This window comes from Schistocerca serialis, chromosome 4 (genome assembly GCF_023864345.2).
Source record: "Schistocerca serialis cubense isolate TAMUIC-IGC-003099 chromosome 4, iqSchSeri2.2, whole genome shotgun sequence".
Classification (NCBI taxonomy): Eukaryota; Metazoa; Arthropoda; class Insecta; order Orthoptera; family Acrididae; genus Schistocerca; species Schistocerca serialis.
This window is the reverse complement of record NC_064641.1, coordinates 302,506,121-302,530,434: the sequence shown is the minus strand read 5'-3', so window position 1 is coordinate 302,530,434 and position 24,314 is coordinate 302,506,121. Positions and strand designations below refer to the sequence as shown.

At 37.4% G+C, this 24,314-nt stretch overlaps 1 protein-coding gene across 1 annotated transcript in view; it reads right to left on the bottom strand.

Annotated features, from left to right (window-relative positions):
• Positions 1–7,356: 7,356 nt before the first annotated feature.
• Positions 7,357–24,314, bottom strand: part of LOC126473951 (F-box/LRR-repeat protein 14-like) — a 36,954-nt gene continuing 19,996 nt past the window's right edge. The window contains exons 4-6 of the mRNA XM_050101313.1: positions 21,306–21,415; positions 21,076–21,219; positions 7,357–7,924 (exon numbers count right to left, since the gene is read on the bottom strand). Of these exons, the coding sequence (XP_049957270.1) occupies positions 7,667–7,924; positions 21,076–21,219; positions 21,306–21,415 (512 nt within the window). The 3' untranslated portion in view covers positions 7,357–7,666. The remainder of the gene's footprint in view (positions 7,925–21,075; positions 21,220–21,305; positions 21,416–24,314) is intronic.

Sequence of the window (24,314 nt, the reverse complement as noted above, 5' to 3'; positions counted from 1 at the left end):
CCTCTTTAATTTTCCTGTAGGCATCTATCTTTCCCCTAGAGAAATATGCTTGTAAAGCCTTACATTTGTCCCCTAGCCATTCCCACTTAGCCACTTTTTTTATAATTTCCCCTTTCATCAACTAAATACAATATCTCCTATGTTAGCGAAGGATTTCTACTAAGCCTTGTCTCTTTACCTATTTGATCCTTGATTGCTTTCGCTATTACCCCTTCGCCTTCTACTGTATTCCTTTCCTGTTAATTATTGCCTAATGCTTCCTCAAGCTCTCAACAACTTGCGATTCTTTCAACTTATTCAGGTCCCAACTTCTTAATTTTTGCAATTTCAGTTTTTAATCTACATTTCATGACCAATAAATTGTGGCCAGAGTCCACATCTATCCCTAAAAACGCCTTACAATTTAAAGCATGGTTCCTAAATGTCTGTCATATCATTATATAATCAATCTGAAACCTTCCGGAGTCTCCAGGTCTCTTCTTCATATGCAGCCTTTGTTCATGATTCTTAAAGTGCTAACACTGATTAAATTATGCTCTGTCTAAAAGTTCTACCCCTCTTCCATTTCTTTCCCCCAGTCCATTTTCGCCAACAAATTTTCCTTCTCCTCTTCCTGCTATCAAATTCCAGTCCCCCCCATAAAGTTTTATCTCCCTTAACAATCCAAATAATTTCTTTTATCTCACCATACATTTCTTCAATTCTTCATCATCTGTGAAGCTAGTTGGCACGTAACCTTTCACTACTGCGTAGATGTGGGCTTTGTGTCTACCTTGGCTACTATAATGTGTCCATTATGCTGTTCACTCCTGCATTAACACTATTTGATTTTTATTTGCCACGCAGTTAGAGGCGCCATGTCACGGACTGCGTGGCCCATCTTGCCGGAGGTTCGAGTTCTCCCTCGGGCATGGGTGTGCATGTTGTTCTTAGCATAAGTTAGTTTAAGTAGTGTGTAAGTCTAGGAACCAATGGGCTCAGTAGTTTGGTCCCTTAGGAATTCACACACATTTGAAAATTTGAGCTTTTCATTTACAACCCTTTATTTACCTGACAGCTGTTATTAAAGAAAAGCACTCTGTCTTCAGGCCACAAGTGGCCCATCGGGACCATCCGATCGCCGTGTCAGCCTCAGTTGAGGATGCGGATAGGAGGGGCGAGTGGTCAGCACACCGCTCTCCCGGTCGTTATGATGGTTTTCTTTGACCGGAGCCGCTACTACTCGGTCGAGTAGCTTCTCAATTGGCATCACGAGGCTGAGTGCACCCCGAAAAGTGGCAACAGCCCATGGCGGCTGGATGGTCACTCATCCAAGTGCCGGCCACGCCCGACAGCGCTTAACTTCGGTGATCTCACGGGAACTGGTGTATCCACTGCGGCAAGGCCGTTGCCGTTATTAAAGAAGGTTGTTGTATATGTGGATGAGGTCTGAAGACACTGGAAGATTTCAGATAGATTATATAATGGTATAAGAGATTTAGGAACCAGGTTTTAAACTGTAAGACATTTCCTGGGGCAGATGTGGACTCTGACCACAATTTGTTATGAACTGTAGATTAAAATGGCAAAAAGGTAGGAATTCAAGGAGATGGAACCTGGATAAACTGAAAGAACCAGAGGTTGTAGAGAAGTTCAGAGACAGCATTAAAGAATGATCGACAATTACAAGGGAATGGAATACATTAGAAGAAGAATGGGTAGCTTCGAAAGATGAAATAGGGAAGGCAGGATCAAGTAGGTAAAAAGACGAGGGCTAGTAGAAATTCTTGGGTAACAGAAGAGGTATTGAACTTAATCGATGAAAGGAGAAAATATAAAATTACTGTAAATGAAGCAGACGAAAAGGAATACAAACATCTCAAAAATGAGATTGACAGGAAGTGCAAAATGACTAAGCAGGGATGGCTAGAGGACAAATGTATGGATGTAGAGGCACAAATCACTAAGAGTTAGAGAGATACTGCCTACAAGAAAACTGAAGAGACTTTTGGAGAAAAGAGAACCACATGTATGAATACCAAGAGCTCAGAAGGGAAAGCAGAAAGGTGGAAGGAGTATATAGAGGGTCTATATAAGGGCGACGTACTTCAGGTCAACATTATGGAAACGGAAGAGGATGTGGACGAATATGAAACGGGAGATTTGATACTGCGTGAAGAATTTGGCAGAGCACTGAAAGACCTGAGTCAAAACAAGGCCCCACTAGTAGACAATTACATTGGAAGTACTCATAGCCTTGGAAGGGCCAGCCATGACAAAACTCTTCTATCTGGTGAGCAAGATGTATGAGACAGGCAAAATACCCTCAGACTTCAAGAAGAATATAATAATTCGAATCCCAAAGAAAGGAAGTGCCGACAGGTGTGAAAATTACCAAACTATTAGTTTAATAAGTCATTAAGTCATGGCTGCAAAATACTAACACGAATTCTTTATAGGCAAATGGAAAACTGGCAGAAGCTGACCTCGGGAAAGATCAGTTTGTATTCCGAAGAAATGTTGGCAATGTTAGGCAATACTGACCCTACGACTTATCTTCGAAGGTAGATTAAGGAAAGGCAAACATACGTTTATAGCATTTGTAGACTTAGAAAAAGCTTTTGACAATGTTGACTGGAATACTCTCTTTCAAATTCTGAAGGTGACAGGGGTCAAATACAGGGAGCAAAAGGCTATTTACAATTTTTACAGAAACCAGATGGTAGTTATAAGCATCATGGGGCACGAAAGGGAAGCAGTGCCTGAGAAGGGAGTGCGACAGGGTTGTAACTATCCCTGATGTTATTCAATCTGTGTATTGAGCAAGCAGTAAAGGAAATTTTGAAGAAAGAATTAAAATCCATGGAGAAGAAATAAAAACTTGGAGGTTCGCCAATGACATTGTAATTCTGTCAGGGACAGCAAAGGACTTGGAAGAGCAGTTGAACGGAATGGACAGTGTCTTGAAAGGAGGATATAAGATGAGTATCAACAAAAGCAAAATGAGGATAATGGAATGTAGTAGAATTAAATCAGTGATGCTGAAGGAATTAGATTAGGAAATGAGACACTGAAAGTAGTAGGTGAGTTTTGTTACTTGGGAAGCAAAATAACTGATGATGGTCAAGTAGAGAGGATACAAAATGTAGACTGGCTATGGCAAAGAAAGCATTTCTGATAGTATTTGTATGGAGTGTAGCTGTGTGTGGAAGTGAAACACTGACGATAAATAGTTTAGACAAGAAGAGAATAGAAGCTTTTGAAATGTGGTGCTACAGAAGAATGTTGAATATTAGATGGGTAGATCATGTAACTAATGAGATAGTACTGAATAGAGCTGAGGAATTTGTGGCGCAACCTGACTAAAAGAAGCGCACGTTCTGAGGCACCAACGGATCACCAATTTAGTATTGCAGGGAAGCGTGGAGGGTAAAAACCATAGAGTGAGACCAAGAGATGAATACACTAAGCAGATTCAAAAGGATGCAGTTTGCAGTAGTTACTCAGAGACGAAGCTTGCACAGGATAGAGTAGCATGGAGAGCTGCATCAAACCAATCTCTGGACTGAAGACCAGCACCACAATAACAACAACAACATCATTTACCTGACTAGATGTCTTGGTCCTCCTGCCACTGAAATTCACGAATTCCCACTATAGCTAACTTCTACTTAACCATTTTCCTTTTTAAATTTTCTAACCTATCTACCTGATTAAGGGATTCCACACTCCAACTCATAGAACACAAATTTTGTTTCTCGTGATGACAGCATCCTCCTGAGTAGCACCCTTCTGGAGATCCGAATGCGGGCTATTTTACCTCTGCAAAATTTCGCCCAAGAGGATGCCATCATCATTTAACCATACAGTTTAACTGCATGCCCTCGAGGAAAATTGCAACCGTAGTTTCCCCTTGCTTTCAGCTGTTCGCAGTACCAGCACAGTAAGGTTGTTTTGGTTGATGTTACATGACCTGACCAGTCACTCATCAAGACTGCTGACCCTGGAACCACACATATGCATAGCCTCTCAACAGAGACCCCTCTGATGTAGTTGCACCTACGGTATAACTACCTGTATTGCTGAAGCACACAAGCCACCCACCAACAGGAAGGTCCATGGTTCATGTTGTAGTACCTGAACATGTATCTTGCATAATGACCAAAACACTGCAATTATAGTACTTTAGGCTTACACTAATGGTTACTGTCAATCATTTCCCCAATGTAGCATCCGTCAACAGACATGAGATAATTGCTCAGAATCGAAATGTATATGTGCGACAGGTGATGCTAATGTTGAACATTTTTAGACCAAACTGAGCTATATTTAACATTTTCTGAATTGTTTATCATTGCATGTCAATGTTAATATCTAATGCAAAGCTTTAAAACACTGACAATCTTTTTGGAACATCTAGTAATTCTCATTCAGATAGAAAAGTATTTCCTAAAAGACATCTCAGGAGAACTAATAAATAAAACTTGTTGGTACTATACGGCAAAAATCATCAGAATGTAAAAAACTGTAGTATGTATCCAAATAAGTAATATGAATTTCAAAAAGTTGAGTATGAAATTCAGTTACACAATATTAACTTCATATATGTCAGATCATATGCTGCCAAATTGGTATGGAAAATTACTAGTCTGCTACAATACGCAAGTACTATGCTTCCTAATGGAATGAATGGGACATAGGATCGCAATTTATTTAACATACCTTTATTAGTACAGTGGAAGCCTGATATAATGCAGTTGTCAGGGGAGATGTTTTACTCCTGGTACATTGCGAGTGATATGTACCATGACAAACTATGCATGGAAAGTTAGGAAGCACACATAATGTAATATTATGCATACTGTACTATGCTATATTTAAATTTAAAGGACATTAGAGGTAAAAACATCTCAGAAATTTACCAAACAGGGTACATCAATTAGACAAACTTCACTCGAATGTTAACCAAACAGTAACATGAGTTTCAATACAGTAGATAAAGCACACTATCACATACAGTATGATAATTTACAACTTTACACACAAGATGCAGCAAGTCATTGTTCTACTGCTTTAAAGAAATCCGCCAGCTTTCTTTGGCAGGTCATTTCATGCATTTTCTTTGGTGTGTATTGCTTTATGCTCACCAAATGCAACAACTCACTTTGGCTTGGTTCACTTTGTTGCTCCATCTACATTATCGTTGTACTTATATTATCCAATATTACACGTTTACTGGGATTATCATCTATACTTTCTTCTTCAACTTCATCGTCCTCATCCTCGACAGCTACACTACTCTCATTTAGGACAGCATTAACAATGTCCTTGTCATTTATGATCTCTGAAATCAATTCTTCATTGTCAACAAGTACTCAACAGTTCAAGTCTTCAATATCAAGGTGCACTATACAACATCACATGCAGAATGGATGTCACAGCTGTTGAAATCTATGTCGCACTTTCTTCAATGGAATGCTTCTTAAAGCAATACACGACACTCATGGGATGAACCTGCTTTAGTTCCATCTTTCTTCACATAATCAATAATTTTTAATTTCTCAGTCACAGAGTACTCTTTCTATTTCTAGTACATCGCAACAAGGACACAGAAATCTAGACAATGAATAATTTATGATTCACATGATGATTGTGTTCAATTATCACCCAGCACTGTCACATAATCACTATCAACTGTGTCACAATGTTAACTGTGAGATATGTATTCAAAGCTTCTGTCCAGCAACAATCCTGATGTCAATAAGGCAAACCAAAGCTTGAGTTTAATCATGTTCATCGGTTTTGGTTGCTGTTTAGGGAGCATGTAGAATGCAGCAGTAAATTACACTGCAGAAAGACCTCATGTAGACTGTAATAACATTTTTTTACAGTTTATAAAGTACACAGAATGTAAAAATCATTCATAAATGATATTTTATTTTGGGGGACATACTTTATATTGAGTTGTATCCAAATCCGCAGTATATTGGGCTTCCACTGTATTGTACAGTTCCAGCTGCGCTCTAGTAAAGCACAAAGAAAACAAAACTGTGAGGAAAATGTTTGTTAGAAGGGTTTCATTATATTCCATGTCTGAATATGAATGTATATTGAAAAATGCTTGAAAAAGTGAGATGGACAGACAAGTTGTAGCAATAAGTCAACACTTAATACTGGTTTAAAAGGTAATGGACTTTAAAACAACAAGAAACAGATGAGACATTTAAAATGTGGTTTTAGTATTTATAAAATGCAGTTATTTGGAGATCTCACAGTAAAGTGACAGGATTTTTGCTATGTGTGTCATTCAAAATTAATTGCTGTAATATGAAGACACAGATCTGCACATACATGAATTTATTGCAGACAGTGAGAAACCATCATACTGCCCATTCTTATACATAACTCAGTGTTCCAAACTACTATACCACTTCTGAGAAAATTTTTGCACTGTTTATCTTGGATTAATTCCATACACTGTTGCAAAGAGTGCGCTACACTTAATCAACACTTTAATACCACTGTTTTCGAAACTCTGACAATGTTCCTTCGTGAGATCAGAAACAGTTATTTTCTTCACTATCAATCAAATTTCTAACATTTATGGTTTATGATACATAAAAAAAAATACAAGGAAGTTTTCCAATAAATATATATTTTTTATATGTTTGTACATTAAGTTAACAGTATTAAAAAGTGACTAGGCCAATTGTTATACCAAAAATATATACAGTATAATGTTGTTGTAATATGTAGAAATTAATTTCCTTTAATCTGCATGTTATATGCTGAAGCAAGGTAACTGTACAGATTACAGTACACAACTTCAGGTATTCCACATGTAAGGATGGGGGGAAAAAATGCTTTTTTCTACAGTTGCAGTGCACAGAGTACTGAAATTCAGGTACCATGTGCATCATGTCAATCAACAAGGCATTAAAGGTAATTGCGACAATTACTCTCCCTGAACTGTATGGATAACAATTTTTCTATAGAAGAAATATCATTTTTGTCATCAATATTCTACTTTGTTTACATTTATACATATTCCAGAACCACAGTTACTCGGTGGACAAAAATGATCTAATTTTTTCTCAAGGTAAACGTTATTCTACTTCACATTACAACAAGTTATTTAGATCTGAAAGAAAAATGTATGTTATAAATGGGTCTCACACGCAAACAACAATTAAAAAATTACCATAGAGGAGCTTATTCCTATTTTGTTTGTTGCATAATCCATGCAGCAATAACTGGTACTTACCACATAACTTCACTTTACACTTATGTTGGATCAAGTAATCCTGGAGACATTAAATTATGTATTTTCATTTTAATGACCATGAAAACAACAATTAAAAAAGATTAAAACAACACTTGTTCTGCACGATTTTATTGATTGGCATTCAGACAATACCCAGCATTTTAATCAACAGATGAACAAGAATCTGAGTGAAGAAAACTGAATATTATTTAACTCTGTAACATTTACGACTACTACACTCAAACAATTTTTAAAATATAACAGCATTTAAAACACACAATATGATGTGTCATCTTGGTACGGCGAGAGAAAAAAATTAACAATCAACTTCAACAGTAACAAGAACATTATTAATTAATTTGCACTACTGCCACTGAAAACTCTTCTCAGATTACGTTGCATGATGAAGGTACCATCCATTATTCAGCACATTAACGAACACTTAAATCTTCTTGGGGGTGGAGGCGGTGAAGGGCAACTAAATTTCTCAGTGTTAGGCTGTGAATTATTCTTTGATATTAATCCCAACTTATGAACAGTGTACAAGGATGGTAATGCCAGCTCTGTAGCCTCTGCTGCTTCAGTGGTCATAGTACTACAAAGACTGACATCTAGGTATTTCAGGATGTCACAGTGCTTCCCAATGCCTTCTAGAGTGATGTCTGTTAGTTGGGTGCAGCCCTAAAGTATGAAAGATGATGAAATACATTAATGTGTGCATGCATTAATGATATTTGAATGATAATACTAGTCTGAAAACAATAATTATAACAAAAGAAGTATCTCAAGTTTGTACAAAACAATATATGAAAAAATGGCGTAATATGGTTTCAGTAAAGACAATCATTCCATAACTCATTTTATAAGTGCTTTGTTTGTCAATCATAAAATGGCCTTCTTAAAGTAATGTCAATAAAAGTAAACGGTGACAACACTTGATACAGTTCAGCCACTGAGCTGAAATGATGTTATCAGAGTTACAGAGTACAGAGATTACAACCTGCTGAGTATATAAAACTTCCTATAATAACTACACAGTTGAATGTGCAGCTCATGTCGAAATCATTTTAAGATTTGGCTACCCAAGTCTTACCGATAGTAGCAAAATCCCAATACTCCCAATAGACACACAAAAACAAAAACAGAAAAAACAAACTACAGGTGAATATTCACTGAGTCAAATGACAGAGGCCTTGTGCCAGCCAATGTGTTGCTTAAAAGCCTTGTTCAAGCAACAAATGTTTTTGTATCTGCAGACCCTGTCAAGCTCCCCTCAACCTCACAATAGGCATCCCTCAGCCTGTGGTCTGAATGACCTGCACCTCCTTTCCAGCCTTTCACAATCTTGTCCTCTTTTTCTCCTTGAGAAAGAAACTAACAGTTCTAGATGCTAGCATAATTTTTTTCTTCTTTTGTATGAGTATGTCTATCAGCAGTACTTGGAATTTCACCTCTACAGGTAAGTTACTGACAAGCTATTCTGTATATTTGTGATTTTATAACACAAGAATGACACATATTGTAAATACACAGAACACATGTACATGCTGGAGACACAATATTCATCAGTATTGTAATTACTTGAAAAGTTAATGTAAAACATAAGAAGAGAATATCTTGGGAAATGGCACAAAATGTTTACAGAATGCTTATGAATTCACTTTTGAGTATAGAAAGCTTACTGACTTATTAAAAGTAAACAGACTACAAAAATATGAAACATTAAATGTGTAAACAAGAATTACAAATATTGGGCAACAGGCGACTGTAGCTGCTGCACAAGCCATAGGTCAATTAAATTTTATTCTCGTATAGGGAAAGATAGGGACAATAACTTCTGTTATGAAATATGGATTCAAGGAGGAAATACTGATGGCAAAATTTTATGTATTTTTTACATCATATTAAGAAATTAGAAAAGTGTCATTCACCAGACGTATTAAGTATATTTAGCAGAGTATATAACCATAGATTTTGAGAACATTTTTTGACTCATTATGAATGAGCAGCCAAACAGAAACATGGCACTAAATCTATCTATTTGAGTATACTAAAGATATCAATATAATAGAAGGAAACATTCCACGTGGGAAAAATTATATATAAAAACAAAGATGAGGTGACTTACCGAACGAAAGCGCTGGCAGGTCGATAGACACACAAACAAACACAAACATACACACAAAATTCAAGCTTTCGCAACAAACTGTTGCCTCATCGGGAAAGAGGGAAGGAGAGGGGAAGACGAAAGGAAGTGGGTTTTAAGGGAGAGGGTAAGGAGTCATTCCAATCCCGGGAGCGGAAAGACTTACCTTAGGGGGAAAAAAGGACAGGTATACACTCACACACACGCACATATCCATCCACACATGCAGACACAAGCAGACATATCCATCCACACATACAGACACAAGCAGACATATGTCTGCTTGTGTCTGTATGTGTGGATGGATATGTGCGTGTGTGCGAGTGTATACCTGTCCTTTTTTCCCCCTAAGGTAAGTCTTTCCGCTCCCGGGATTGGAATGACTCCTTACCCTCTCCCTTAAAACCCACTTCCTTTCGTCTTCCCCTCTCCTTCCCTCTTTCCTGATGAGGCAACAGTTTGTTGCGAAAGCTTGAATTTTGTGTGTATGTTTGTGTGTCTATCGGCCTGCCATCGCTTTCGTTCGGTAAGTCACCTCATCTTTGTTTTTATATATGAGTATACTAAAGAGTATACATGTAAATGCAAAAGCTTCCCTTAGATTTCTTCGGGATAGTAACAAGTCTGGAATTGAAATAGGAGTCAGGAAAGGAGGTGGAGGTTCCTTATCATCAAAGCTATTCTCATTCAGAAAACTTTCTGACCCTTTAACTGGAAAAACAATGAAGGAATGTGTGTTTGTGCGACATATCTGAACCAATTTATTTTGCTGATGACACTGTACTGCTTATCTCTGGTGCAGATGAACTTCAGCAAGGGATGGAGGAACTTAATTAATAGAGCAAGTTTGAAAGTAAGCTTGAAAATCAACAAGACTGACATAATATAAAAATCAACCCACCAAAAAGAAAAAAAATGTGTACAATTTAACAACCTGTTGATGATTTATGGCAGCTGAAGATAACTGAACAGACATCAAAGGTATAAACAAATGAGCAAAATTTACATGGAGACGTTTTGGTATAAACAATGCTTCTGATGTGCGTGAAAGAGAAATTTATAATCGGTGGTTTTGACTTCCAGAGAGAAGCTCGGCAAACAATGAAGAGATGCATAATGGGAATTACTAGAGACAAGAAATCTAACAAACCAGTAAGGGTACAGTCTGTGGCAGAAGAGTTAATGATGACCATAATGAAAATTAAATGGAGATGGGCCAATCAATTGCATGGTTGATTACTGAAAAAGCTTTTTGCTGGGTTTGAAGAGATAAGAAACGGCTGAGACAAGGAACAAATCACAGGTGGGCATAAAACATTAGAAAATAAGCAAGGGCATCTTGGCTGCATGTAGCTGCATACTGTAATGGGCGTATAAGTCTAGAAGCCAGTTTTATATCGCAGTAAATGCCAGAGTTAGTGAAAATGAATCTAAGTTAAATCTGCTATGAAAGGGCCTCAGTCAATTATCTTCTGTTTTTTGTACCATAGATGGAAAAGAAATTTATTTACTTTCTCACATCTGGACAAGTCTGAATGCCAATCACTTAATACAGTGCCCTTCAATTTGTTGCTCTGTTTTCGTGTATTTATTTTTGTTCTGGAAGTCATCAGTCTTTATTATTTTGTGGCAATGCTGTTCTCTTATCCTCCCATCTCTACTGCATCTGTTAATCTGACTGACACCTTCCAATCTGTTTATTTTTCAGCCAGTTCATCGGCAGTTTCAAATGTTTAAATACTACAATAGATAAATTAAAAGTATTAAGTTGATATGTACAAAGATTCCAAATGGAAAAGAATGACAGGAAGAAAAATGAGAGAAACTGAAAACAATAATATGGTGATTAAAATAATGACATAGGAACAGAAACAAAAAATTACATTTCACTCAATTAATTCAATATAAATAATGGAAAAAAAACTCGTTTCAATAAAAAATTAAAGTCTTTGAACCTCTGGATGAGATTTGAATCCAGAACCTTTTGTTTGTGATGCCTATGCCTTCACCATTATGCTACACAACCAGTCTGTCACATATTGGTCTAATAAAACTACAGTCCCCCTTGCAAAATGCTAAATATTTGTTCATTGATTACTCACAAATGAGGGTCCACCAGAGTGAATGGCTGCAAGTAGCGATACCTGGGACCTTAAACTACATCACCGTATATATGATTTAAAAACTTGATCCCGCCACTGGGGACTTTACTTGTAAGTATTGTTATGGTTGATTTGTTTTTGAGGTACGACTCTTCTAGTGTCTTCGCTACTAAAGATGATTATTTTAAGAGGTAGGATGGTAGGGAAGGAGGGGGAGAGGGAGGAGGAGTCATCATCAAAGGTGCCAGTGACCTCCCCCCCCCCCCCTCCCCCTCCTACACACACACACACACACACACACACACACACACACACACAATTAACGACAACAGCAGCATATTCCTTTTGTGAACAGCAGATTTACTGCTGACATTGTTCTATTCCATAAATTTCTTATGAATGCTGAAGCCCTTAAGGGAAAAAAAGAAAGGACTATTAGGATGTAAAGATCATTACTGACAGGGCACAAGCACAGTTATGATAACGGCAAGGAAGGAAAACAGCTTCATCCCTTTAATGGACCATACCTTTTTTCATCTCAAGTAAATTAAACTATGAAAAACCTAAATCAGGACGGCTGTGTAGGTATTTGAATCCCATTACTCCTGAGTGCGAGTCCAGTGCCTTAAACACTGCACCCCCTTGCCAGTCACTTGAGAAATGTTGTCCCTACAGTGTGACAGTAATGTGTATTGCCTATATTAACTGAGTGACAGAATGCAGCACATGGGCAAACATGAATCAGTCAGGTAGTTTATAAGCCTCACATGTAACATTCACTATGTGTGTGCTGCAAGTTGTCTCTGTAACACATATCCAAAACTCTTTTTCTAATGTTCACAAATTGCAAAAAGGTATAAAAGAAGCAATTTCTTGGCCCTGTTCTTTGAAGATCTCCATGTTCCACATTAAGTACAACATACTGTACAAACAAGTAACTCTGATAGCTGAAATGTTTATGAATGTGGTGTCCAATCAAATTTTGTCACATGGAAAAAGTTTTCATGCCAAGGTTCTAAAACTGATTTGGTTCCAGAAAATGGCATTTCCATATGGAGAGACAAGAGAGAGGTACAAAATATCTCATAAAACCCCAATTAGACTATTACTTTCACGAGCAGTAACTGCCTTACCTTTTTGCTACTTTAACTACACACTTGAAAGGTCCCAACTCAAAATATTACTTTCTGATACAACACAATGCTCAAGTTATTAATCACTGAAATGATACCTGGCATTTGTTATGACTCTTCCGAGATTACACGAAGTTCCTTTTTATCAAACAACATCTATATCATTCTTGTGAGCTTATGCGACCTAATTACATCATTTACCATAAAATTTTCCCCCATTCATTCATATGAAGTGGCGGTTTGCCTGTTCATATCCACACAGAACACTGTGGATCTATTCTAATCAAGTAGGTATATGACTTCAGTGTATGTGACTGATCAGACTGAAGTAGAACAAGTAGTAGATGCATTAGAGTGTTGAGCACGTATGTCTTTCACAAGATTTACACCCACTGGGCATAATTTGGTGTGATTTGAGAATGGGTTGGGTTATGTATTTGAAATAGTCAGTAGAATACCAATTGGGATGGATGACAAGATTTTTGAGGATAACATCGCTCATTTTAGGGTACAATACAGGATAAATACAAAAAAGTTGGTAATTGTGTTTTCTTCTTTTAAACCCTATTACAACTGTACCTTATCTGCAATGCTCTTACAATTCTTTTTATCTTTTTAAATAGTATTTACTAGTCACAGTTGCCATCTTCTATATGTCTTCTGTTGCAACACTTAACCTTCATCATATATAAACCTGCTTTCCCTTTTCACGAATCCAGAATCAAGCAAGCAAGATATGAGTGATTACCCATTTTTCACAAACACTTTATAGAAAGGGCATTTGCACATTGCTTTAATGTACATGTGTTAATGGGTGCATCAGTAGATTGCACCAGCACAATTTTTGCTGTTGTCCTCAGTGCTGATCCAAAAGTAGTTGCAAATTGTATGAGCTGGTCTTCATGGAACATCTATATCCCAGCCTCAAGTAATTATTTCTTTTTCATGCACAAAAATACAGCACAGCCTTTGTGTTAAAATATTAATGCAGACTGAAATGTTCTACCTCATTCATGCAAAGTCATACACCACTATGTAGGAATCTTTAGTGTTTTAGAAATCAGAGTTTATAGCTGTATTTTTACTGATTCACATACTTAATCGGAATGAAGGTAAACTTGTGGTGTTTCAAAGCAGACAAGTGAGAAACGTGAATTAAAAATCAATATATAGTCTTCTGTTATTAGTATTGCAGTATTAACCTTTTTCATGCAATTTTGTATAATGACAACTGATGAAACTTAAATCTTTATTAACCATTAATGTGACACTGTTCATAATATCTTGTACATCAAAACACTCATGGTGTAAAAACAAGGAAGGGTCACATGAGTTAAATGTCCTAATGGAGTCAAAGTTCTTGTTAGTTGGAGAAGAATGAGGGTAAGAACCAGAAGTGGGTTGTCTAAAGAACCAACATATTTCTCAATCTGTAACACACACACACACACACACACACACACACACACACACACACACACACACACTAGAAGGAACTTTCTCAAACAAGCCGTCTAGACATTTTACTGGAACAAAGGCATTATGACTCTAGTACTCTTCATGAAATTTGATCAGGACTAGTCTTGTTGTTAATTGTTAAGAGCAACTTCACAACTATAGTGTTGATTCTCGGGTCAATGTTAGTTTTGAAAACAGCCTGGGGAATAAAATTCTGCTCAGATGTTGGAAAAGTATAACTTGTGCAATGTTTCACATTGGTTAACGTTTCACTCAATGTCAATTCACTCCCTTGAAATTTATGTCACATTAAGAATGAGAGTGTTCTTTTTTACCTGACCTCATTATCTTGCAACAAAATGCCCATCTATGCTCTGACTAACACTCAATATATTACTGCCACTTTCAGTAATCTTTATTTGAGCATGCATAGACAGAGGACCAACAACCTCATATTGCCTCAGCTTGAGAAAAATTAACCCAAATATATGAAAAACACACACACCTCCCTAGTACAGCTGCCCATGTAGTTCCACCACAAGAGAGTTGGAGGAGATGACTTGAACTGGATGAATATGATTATTAGTATTACAATACATAAGACACGTTTTATCATTTCACAAACAAAAAAATGAAACTGCTGCCAGTTTTATGTATGCTGTTCATTGCAATGGCTGAAGTTAAAACCCACTAAATGAAAAAACACAGACAATTTGTCTGTTGAAAGCATTATTCATTTAAAAACAAGCTGATTGTGTCATCTCAGTCAGGTGATTATATTGTCTCAGTCAAGTGCAGGCAACTAAGTTGTAGCAGTTGTTTCCACATCAAGTGAAAGCACAGAAATAACTTTGCACACACTGTCTCTTTACACCATGGCCTACTTATGTATCATCATCAACATTCTATTTAAATGTTTGCTGCCAACAAAATTTTTAAGACAAAGGCAGATTTCTACTTCACTCAACTGGTGTGGAAGCAACAGCATAGCAGTGCAGGAATACACCAATCGTATTATTTGTTGTGTCTCAAATGTTGGAGAAAAACACTCAAGAAATCTAGTCAATAAAAGTAATTCTCTAATTCAAGACAAATCTCCTGACTGGCAGGACTAAAAGAAAATAAACTGAAATGAAGGAACTATTTACCTCATAAGACAGCTTAACTGTGATGAGAAACTGCAATGAAGAATCTATTTCCGAACAGCAGTGTAATTATTAGCATCCAAAAAGACAATATTTCAAAAAACCCATGTGAACTAATTTAAAGAAATGTTTGGCAACAACAGTTACTGAAAGCACAGATAAACTAAGTACTATTATCAGTGGACATCACTTTGATACAAATATGCCAACAGGTTTACCATAGAATAAATTAAGGACATATGCTAACTACATAACAAACAGGCTACTGAAAAATTATGTTTCAACCATATGTAGTAAAACTATGTAGATGTAGTACAAATGAAGAGCTAACTGGTTGCAGTAATTATTTTTTAGATATGTGGACAGCTTTGTCTTTCTGTTTCTTCAATGGATTTCACAATATCTGATAAATTTAATGTGTAACTGAGAACATACTAAAAGCCACACAAAACATATGATAGAAGGAATAAACAATATGTTACAGATAAGCAGAAAGAAACAGGTACCAATATATAACACTTAAACATAACACAAATATTGCAATAAATAGCAAAATCAAACAGAGGTGTACCAGAGGCTCCTTAACTGTAAGATTTCTAAACAGGACATATCACAGTTAGTAGCAGGCACTTTGTGCGCAAGCTGAGAGAGGCACCCAAATGCAAGATCCGTATATATTTTGCAGCGAAAACCACCACGTGTGAAATTGTACAGTGGAAAAGGGGGAGGAGGAGGGATTGAGAGAGGGGCAGGGGAGGCCAAATGATAAGTTGCTTGTGTGGAAAAATCTTCTCAAACTGCATCTGAAGGTGGCCCATGGCGTGCAGCAACTTTTTTTTTCTTTTCAGAAACTTTTCCCATTCTTATCCCTTGTTTTTCTGATTTCCAATGCATCATTTTCTCGTGCTTTGAGCATTCTTAAAAGTTACCAAACTTAGTGTTCTGCTGTATTTTCTAATTTATGTATTTGTCCATCAAGATCCAACTATGATGATTCTCTTCTGTCTCAAATAATGTTGATACTTAACTTTTTACATTCGTTTTTAAGTATTAGGTCATCCAGAGATTAATTTTGAAAGTCTCATAAAGAAAACAAAAACATCAATGATTAAAGATCTTTCAGCTCAGTATTCACAGGGATTCACCACCTACTTTTCAACATAGTCATCACCTTTATTAACATATTTTTTGTACTAGTGGTGTACCAAAAACTATATGCCCTTGTCACTTCACTGCCAAGCCTAGAGCCCTGACATCACTGCTATTTCTACCTCAGAATAGCTGTAGAAATCTTTTTCCTGCCAGAAAGTACACGAGATGGAACAAATGCAAGTCACATGCTGCAAGATCAGGACTTCGGGATGGATGGTTGAAGATATGCAAGCAAAAGTGAATCAACTGATTCTGTGAAATCTGGGTTACATGAAGGCAAGGAAAACAGTAATGCCACCATTTATCATTCCACTTCTCTTTGTACAGGTCATACTTTGTACATTTTACAATGAAACTTCCTGGCAGATCAAAACTGTGTGCCAGATCGAGACTTGAATGGGTTGTGAGTCATGCTTGGGTAGCTCAGATAGTAGAGCACTTGCCCGCGAAAGGCAAAGGTCCCGAGTTCAAGTCTCAGTCTGGCACACAGTTCTGATCTGTCAGGAAGTTTCCTATCAGCGCACACACTGTTGCAGAGTGCAAATTTCATTCTGGAAACATTTTATGATGCCTGACAATACCGATTGCGGATGCTCACAGAAATTGACACTAGAAGGGCAAGATTTTAAAACTGTCATTTTTATATCAGAACACTTGAGAATGTCCTGTTTATTAATAAAAATAACCAGCAAGCCTGCCTCTGATTAACACATCTGAAAATGAAGAAAGAGGAAATAAACATTAAAAATGTTGTAACTCTTCAGGCTTTCCCGGTGATCTAATGACATCTTGGGTTGTCGGGTGTTCTGCCGGATATCAGCGTCATACCTGATGAAGGCCACGAGCTACGTGACCAAAATATCGTGCAAGTACGACGCTGATATCCGGCAGAATACCCGACAACCCAAGATGTCATTAAAAAAAAAATTTTTTTATTTTATTTTAGGAGCTTCTATTTCATGTACTCTGGTAAACAGAGGACTTAAAGACGAACACACGACCACAGTCTACACCAATTTCTCTGTGATTGTACAAGTGAATGTGGTGTCAGCAAGTCATGAAGTGTCTTTCTTGACCACAGACAAATGGTTAACTAATGTTGTGATTAAGTTATGCAGCAGCAGAAGGAGTCATCTTTGTGGGAATTGGGGATGGATAGTGGACACTTACAATCAGCCATGTTAATTTTATCCCGGGACACTCCAGAATTTGTGCCTCAGCATGTTGGGATGAAGTCTTTCTAAAGCCCAATAGAGACTATATGAGGAAGGACAGAAAAGTTTGGGAACTATTTTGGCAATGTTGTGTAAATCTTCGCAGCCACCTTGATTGCAGCAGAAGGCCACAATCACTGCTACACCAAAGACAAGGAATACTTTCCCATGAGCAACCTGAGAGAGAATTCTGTACCCCAGATTCCAGGAGGGCGCAAATGCCCTCACATTTGCCTGCCCCCCAGCCCCCCTATTCAGGCACCTATGATGCTGATCAACATTTACAGCCTCTCCTCACAGTAAAAATTTAATCAGGAATACACCATATTGGCCCAGGAAGGCACTGCACATGAATATTTTAATGAATACAGTCTGCTTGGGTTAGCTTCTCCCAGGTCAACCACTGTGCTGCTGATGTACAGATAGTTATTTTATTTCTGGTGTGAAAGGTGGTAACCATATTTCGTCCACGGTGACGATACTAGCAAGAAACTCATAATCTTCACTTAATACCACCAGAGATATCTCAATGCTGCACTCAAATGTTTGGCTTTCATTCACTTTCAACAACATTGGTACCTATCTTGCACACACTCCGTGAAAACCAAGCCAGCAAGTGATGATTTTGCGCAGTAATTATCAAGAGATCTGGAAAAATTAATCAAAGAGTACTGTAATTGTGAAGTTGCTTGCTGCACAAGTTTCATCAGTTCTGGCAACATCTGAAGTGGTCAGCCGCTATGATCTGTTTTGTTATTATCTTATTTAGTTTTTAAAATAAAAAGATCTAGATATTTAAATGTTTTCACCAATGAACACCTTAAGATCTCTTTAAAACAAAGTTAACCACCTTGAAATAAGTACAACGGCAGTGTCTTAAAGTGGACATTATATTTAAGTATGCTAAGATGATGTATTATATCTTAGATACTGTATATACTGCTGTTGTATGTTTTTCTAGTTCATTTCCTTTGTGTTCCTAACACATATGAATGTTCATCACTGAAAAAAATTAATCACCTGGACCTTTCTAAAAACAGCAATTAAAGAAAAATTTAATATTGTCAGGTACACTTAAACATTAACAAAGATTTGAAAATGTTGTGGCTATGTCTTCACTGCATTCCTTGATTTGACTTTCAGTGAACTGCAAGTATCACTATGCTTTGCTGTTGGTGGAAGACAATATTAGTGCTGCCACTTTCTCCTGGCCCTGTGAAATACAAGGCGTGTTCAGATAGTAAATGTACTGTGACCATAACGGGCTGTGATTTTTTGTTCTTTGAGGGGTGACAACACTGACAGGTAGTGGGCGATCCCCTGATCAGAGCAACCATCGCAGGAACAAGGTAGTACGTAAACTCATGTTGTTATGTCCTGTTGCATGAAAGAAGTCGGTAAGAAATCCCCGTGAACTGCTTGCTACTCATGGAAGGAACAACAACCAATTTTTTTCAAGAATCAAAATCATTTACAATGGAGGTGATATGATATGAACAGAATGAGTGTGTTTAAGTGGTGTAGAGTGTTTAGTAGAGGCAGAACAAATGCGCATGATGAACAGAGGTGTGGGAAACCTTCCATTTTGACTGATGAGTTGGTGCAAAAAAGGAGGAAACTGTTCATAAACACCACTGTTTGACTGTGGATGAAATTTCTGCAATGTTTCCACTACTCTCCAGAACTCTCTTATACAAGATAGCCAGTTACAGAAATGCTGGAATACCAGAAACTGTGTGCAAGATGGGTCCCAAAACAGTTGACAGAGCACCACAAGAAAAATTGTGGTCAATAGTGCCTGTGAGTTTCTTGAGTGACTTGAACTGGACGGTAACAATTTTCTGAACTCTATTGTGACTGGAGATGAAACATGATTGGATCATAACATGCCTGAGACAAAAAGACAGTTGTCACAATGGCATAACATCAATTCCCCACCTACCAAAAAATTCAAAATCACTATTTTGGGCGAAAAAATCATGGCCCCAGTGTTTTGGGACCAAAAAGGCATCATTTTGGACGAATTTCTGCCTCAGGTGGACATCATCAATGCACAACGATATTTTGATACCATGAAGGCACGTTCAAAACAGGAGGAGGGGAGTGCTGACAAGACAAGTATACTTGTTTCATGACACCACAGGTTCCCACACACCACATGACCACAGCCACCAAGGCACCCTTGGGACTGATTTAGTTGGGAGGTTCTAAACAACCACCTCCACCTCCTCCTATGAGGAGGGAATAAAGAAGCTTGTGCCGTGGCTCACCACATACACTAAATGGGATAATGCTTATGTGCAAAAATAATTAAGAAGCATATCAACAACATCTTGTAATTTTTTTCAAATATACATTTTCTAAAGAAAAAAAATATATAAATTTAGTTCATTTATATTCTGAACATGCCTTATAATGATTTCCATCCCAACAATTAAACTACACCACATTATAGACCCGTGTCCCCTGCCTGACTACCCATGCCATCTCTGGATGCAATCAAAAATTTATTTTCTGGACGACTCTTGCAGATCACATCAGAAACAAAAGGTGGAATAAAAGTAATCATTCAAAACATGGCAAAGGATGAGCATGCAAACACACTGCTCTGTGCTTATGGAGCATTTAGTTTAATAAATGAAACAATAAGAGGTCTGAGAGAGAGAGAGAGAGAGAGAGAGAGAGAGAGAGAGAGAGAGAGAGATGATAAAGGAATTACCAATGCTGTTACTTAGGTCTACCAGGAAAACATAACAGTTGAATAAATGCCTACTACCCATCATAAACATTTTGAGGCAACAAATTAAGTTATATGCATATATTCTATACAATCATCTGCCTGCTCTTTATTTCAATAACCGTTTTGCATTTTATATGAAGAAATGGAAGCCACAGTCACATTTGTAGTTTATTTACTTAACAGTTCTGTTCAAAGTATACAAAAAACACACAGGGAGGAGGACAGAGTAAAAAAAAATATTTCTAGACACACACACATCCAGTACAAGTTACATGCACAACACAAACACAGAAACAGAAAGCCAAATACTTAAGACAACTTTGTTCATGTAACTAATGTAACAAACACAACAGGAAACAATGTACACAATGTTACTTTTCTAAACATGACACAAATATCTACATCTGCTAACAACGCCTACTTTAGTGAACACAAATATTCACAATAAAAAAGTGTCACATTAAAGGTACTCATATTTACAATAAAAAATTACTGTTAGCTTAATTTTGCTCCAACATATGTCTTATATTATATCCTTAGTTAGATGATAAGACACACCTAACATCTTACAAACCTTTCACCACATTATTTTGTACAAAACGATAAAAAAAGGAAATAGCTTATAGAAGCAAGACAAAGAAATGTGAGACTTATCATTTCTGTTTACAGTGTCCACTGCACCAAACAGCAATACAAATGAGATTCAGTTTCATCACTAATTCACAAAATTATTGTTCTATACCTTTAATTCCAGATGCTTAAGCCTGCATAGGCATTTAATAAAACTGAGGACACCACTATCAGCAATATTATAACAATGGCTGAGAATCAATGTTTCAATGCTGGGGTTATGGACAGCTAAGTAGGACAAACCAACATGCGTTATCTGCAACAGAACAAAACAATATTTAACAAGAGAGAAACATAAAATTACAAGCATACACGAAATAGAAATTGTTTGTTGACACTAACCTGCTGACACTGACTGAGATCCAAATACCTCAACTCCTTGAAACGAAAGGCATATTTCAGGCTGACATCTGTGATTCGATTGCAACCACTTAGATCAAGCCTTTGAAGCCCTGGAAAAGAGAAGACACAGTTTTTCATAAGTCTTCTGAGAAGAGGACTTAATTTTATGTGTAACTCCCTAGAACTGAGTGACCGGACATGTTGGATTGGAAAAAAAAGAGCATTGTGCAAAACAGATAAAAAATTTGGTACAGCATATTCCCCTTTATAAACTTCAGATATACTGGTGCAGTGGCAATTGTAAAGTGTACATCTGACAAAGAGTAATAATTATGATACCTACTTGACAGATGATAGAAGCCCACACATGAAAAACGAAAATGATGATGGTTATTTCGGGGCCCATGAAAATAGTTAATAACTGAAAACACTGCACTGTGCAGTAGGAGACACAAATATTATAGAAGGCAGCAGACAAAAAAAATGTCAAAATAAAGAAACAAATGTGTGATGCAAATCTGAAATAAAGTAAATAGTGGCCATAGAAAGAAAGATGAAAGAAAAAGAGGTAAGGGCAAGACAAAGGCAACAATAAATTCAGAGAGAACAAAAAAGAAGCACAACTAAAGGGGAAGAGGAAGGTTTGGACATTTTTGCAGTGACACATGTGGCAGAGAACAGGGGATGTGTGAGGAGTAATAGAGAACAGAATGGATGGAAGAGTGAAAAACATGTAGATAAGAATGTAGAAGAATGTTAAAAGCCCTTTGAAGAATAAAAGTTAAATTCAGCATTTATATTCACTGAACAGAAAGAGCTGTTTATTTTGGTGCCAATTCCATCAGTGCATTGTTTAACAACAATGCAAATGTCAAGTTCCAGCACAAATACTGTCCTAGAAATCAATATCAAACTGATTTCAGTGATAAACTAGAACCTGTTCCACACGGTTACATTAAGTTCTGTAACCCTTCTTAAAAATGTAATCTAGAAAAGTGGCATTTGTTCTGCAACCTCAGCATATAATGAAACTGGATATTCTTTATTCGTCTAGATACTTTTGCTACTATCAGTTTCACACAAAAATATTTCTACATCTTACATGTATACAGGGTAAGTAATAATGCCACCTAGAGTAACTGTGAAAGTATGATAGTAGCTGTTGTGGTTGGCAGGAGAGCCAACACCGTGTTACTAGAGGAGGCCGAAATGCACGCGTTTTAGCTCACGCAGACTGGCGTGAGGTATGATTCACAATATCAATAGTAACTGAATATGGCGCCTTGCTAGGTCGTAGCAAATGACGTAGCTGAAGGCTATGCTAAACTATCGTCTCGGCAAATGAGAACGTACGTAGGCAGTGAACCATCACCAGCAAAGTTGGCTGTACAACTGGGGCGAGTGCTAGGAAGTCTCTCTCGACCTGCCGTGTGGCGGCGCTCGGTCTGCAATCACTGATAGTGGCGACACGCGGGTCCGACGTATACTACCGGACCGCGGCCGATTTAAAGGCTACCACCTAGCAAGTGTGGTGTCTGGTGGTGACACCACAGTAGCTGAAAAGTTTGTGGGACAAATGTTGCATGGGACAATGGGAGCCATAATATGATGTTTGTTTTTTGTTGCTAGGTGGGGTCCCCTCAGAGATATGAGGGTCAACTTTTTTTTTTTTTTTTTTTTTTTTTTTTTTTTTTTTTTTTTTTTTTTTTTTTTTTTTTTTTTAAATGGGATGCTATAGTTTGGTACTCATTTTCTGACCGCGGCTGTTGAGACAAATCCAATGATGTGTAACAGTAAGGTTTTTGAAGGTCAACAAAGGTCTTTGGTGGCATGAATGCCCATTTACAGAAGGTGTTCAAAGTGATGACCATTGGTATCAATGCAGTGCTGCAATCTTCTTATCGTGGATTGAGTGGTATTCCTTATCACTTCAGCACTTATCAAAGCACATACTCTGACTATTCTCTCTCGTATATTGTGCAAATGGTAAATATTCATCGAATACGGCATATCCATCTAACGTGCCACTGACAAGTAAATACCATTCAACAGTTTCACAATGCAACACTAACAGGAACAGTAAGACTAGTATCATGAAATCAAGTGAATGTGAATGATGTATTCCTTCGAAGAACAAGTCAATATGCTTCTCATTTAAGCAGAATGCCAACAAAATTCAGTGAGAGCTAAGGACTTATATGCTGAAAGATATCCTCAATGTACTCACCCTACACGTCATACATTTAAATGTGTGTATGATAAATTGTGAACAACTGGATTTTTAACGCATCGGAAATATACCTGGCAAAGGAAAGATAATAACGAGGAAACAGAAATTGGTACTCCTGCCACTGGGGTTTGAGATCCTTGTGTTAGTCTGCATCACATCACAAGGGAATCTGGCATGAGCCAGAGTAGTGTTGTTTGTGTTCTGCATCACCATAAATATCATCCTTACCATATCAGTCTCAACCAAGAACTAACTGGTACAGATTGTATGCGTTACACTGAATTCTGCCAATGGGTTCAACTTCAGATTCAGAAGGATGACACATTTATTAATTTGATTTTATTTACTGATGAGGCTACAGAAGAATGGAAATGTTAATTTGCATAACTTGCATTATTGGGCAACTGAAAATCCATGTTTGCTGCGGCAAGTTGCACACCAAAAATCGTGGTCGGTGAATGTACGGTGTGGGACTCTGAAGGACATATAAGCCCCTATTTCACCGAAGGAAATCTTAATGGTAGGAAGTACACTGCATTCCTGCAAGAAACATTAGGTCTGTTATTGGAAGAAATACCTTCAGGAACAAGGAACAGAATGTGGTATCAACACAATAGGTGTCCGGCACATTTTTTGCTAATGGCTAGAAATGAGTTGCAGAGACAACTTCCAAATTGTTGGATTGGACGCGGAGGAGATGTGTTGTGGCCAGCTTCTTCACCAGACTTGAAGCCTCTGGATTTTAACTTGTGGGGATTCATAAAAGACATTGTTTATAA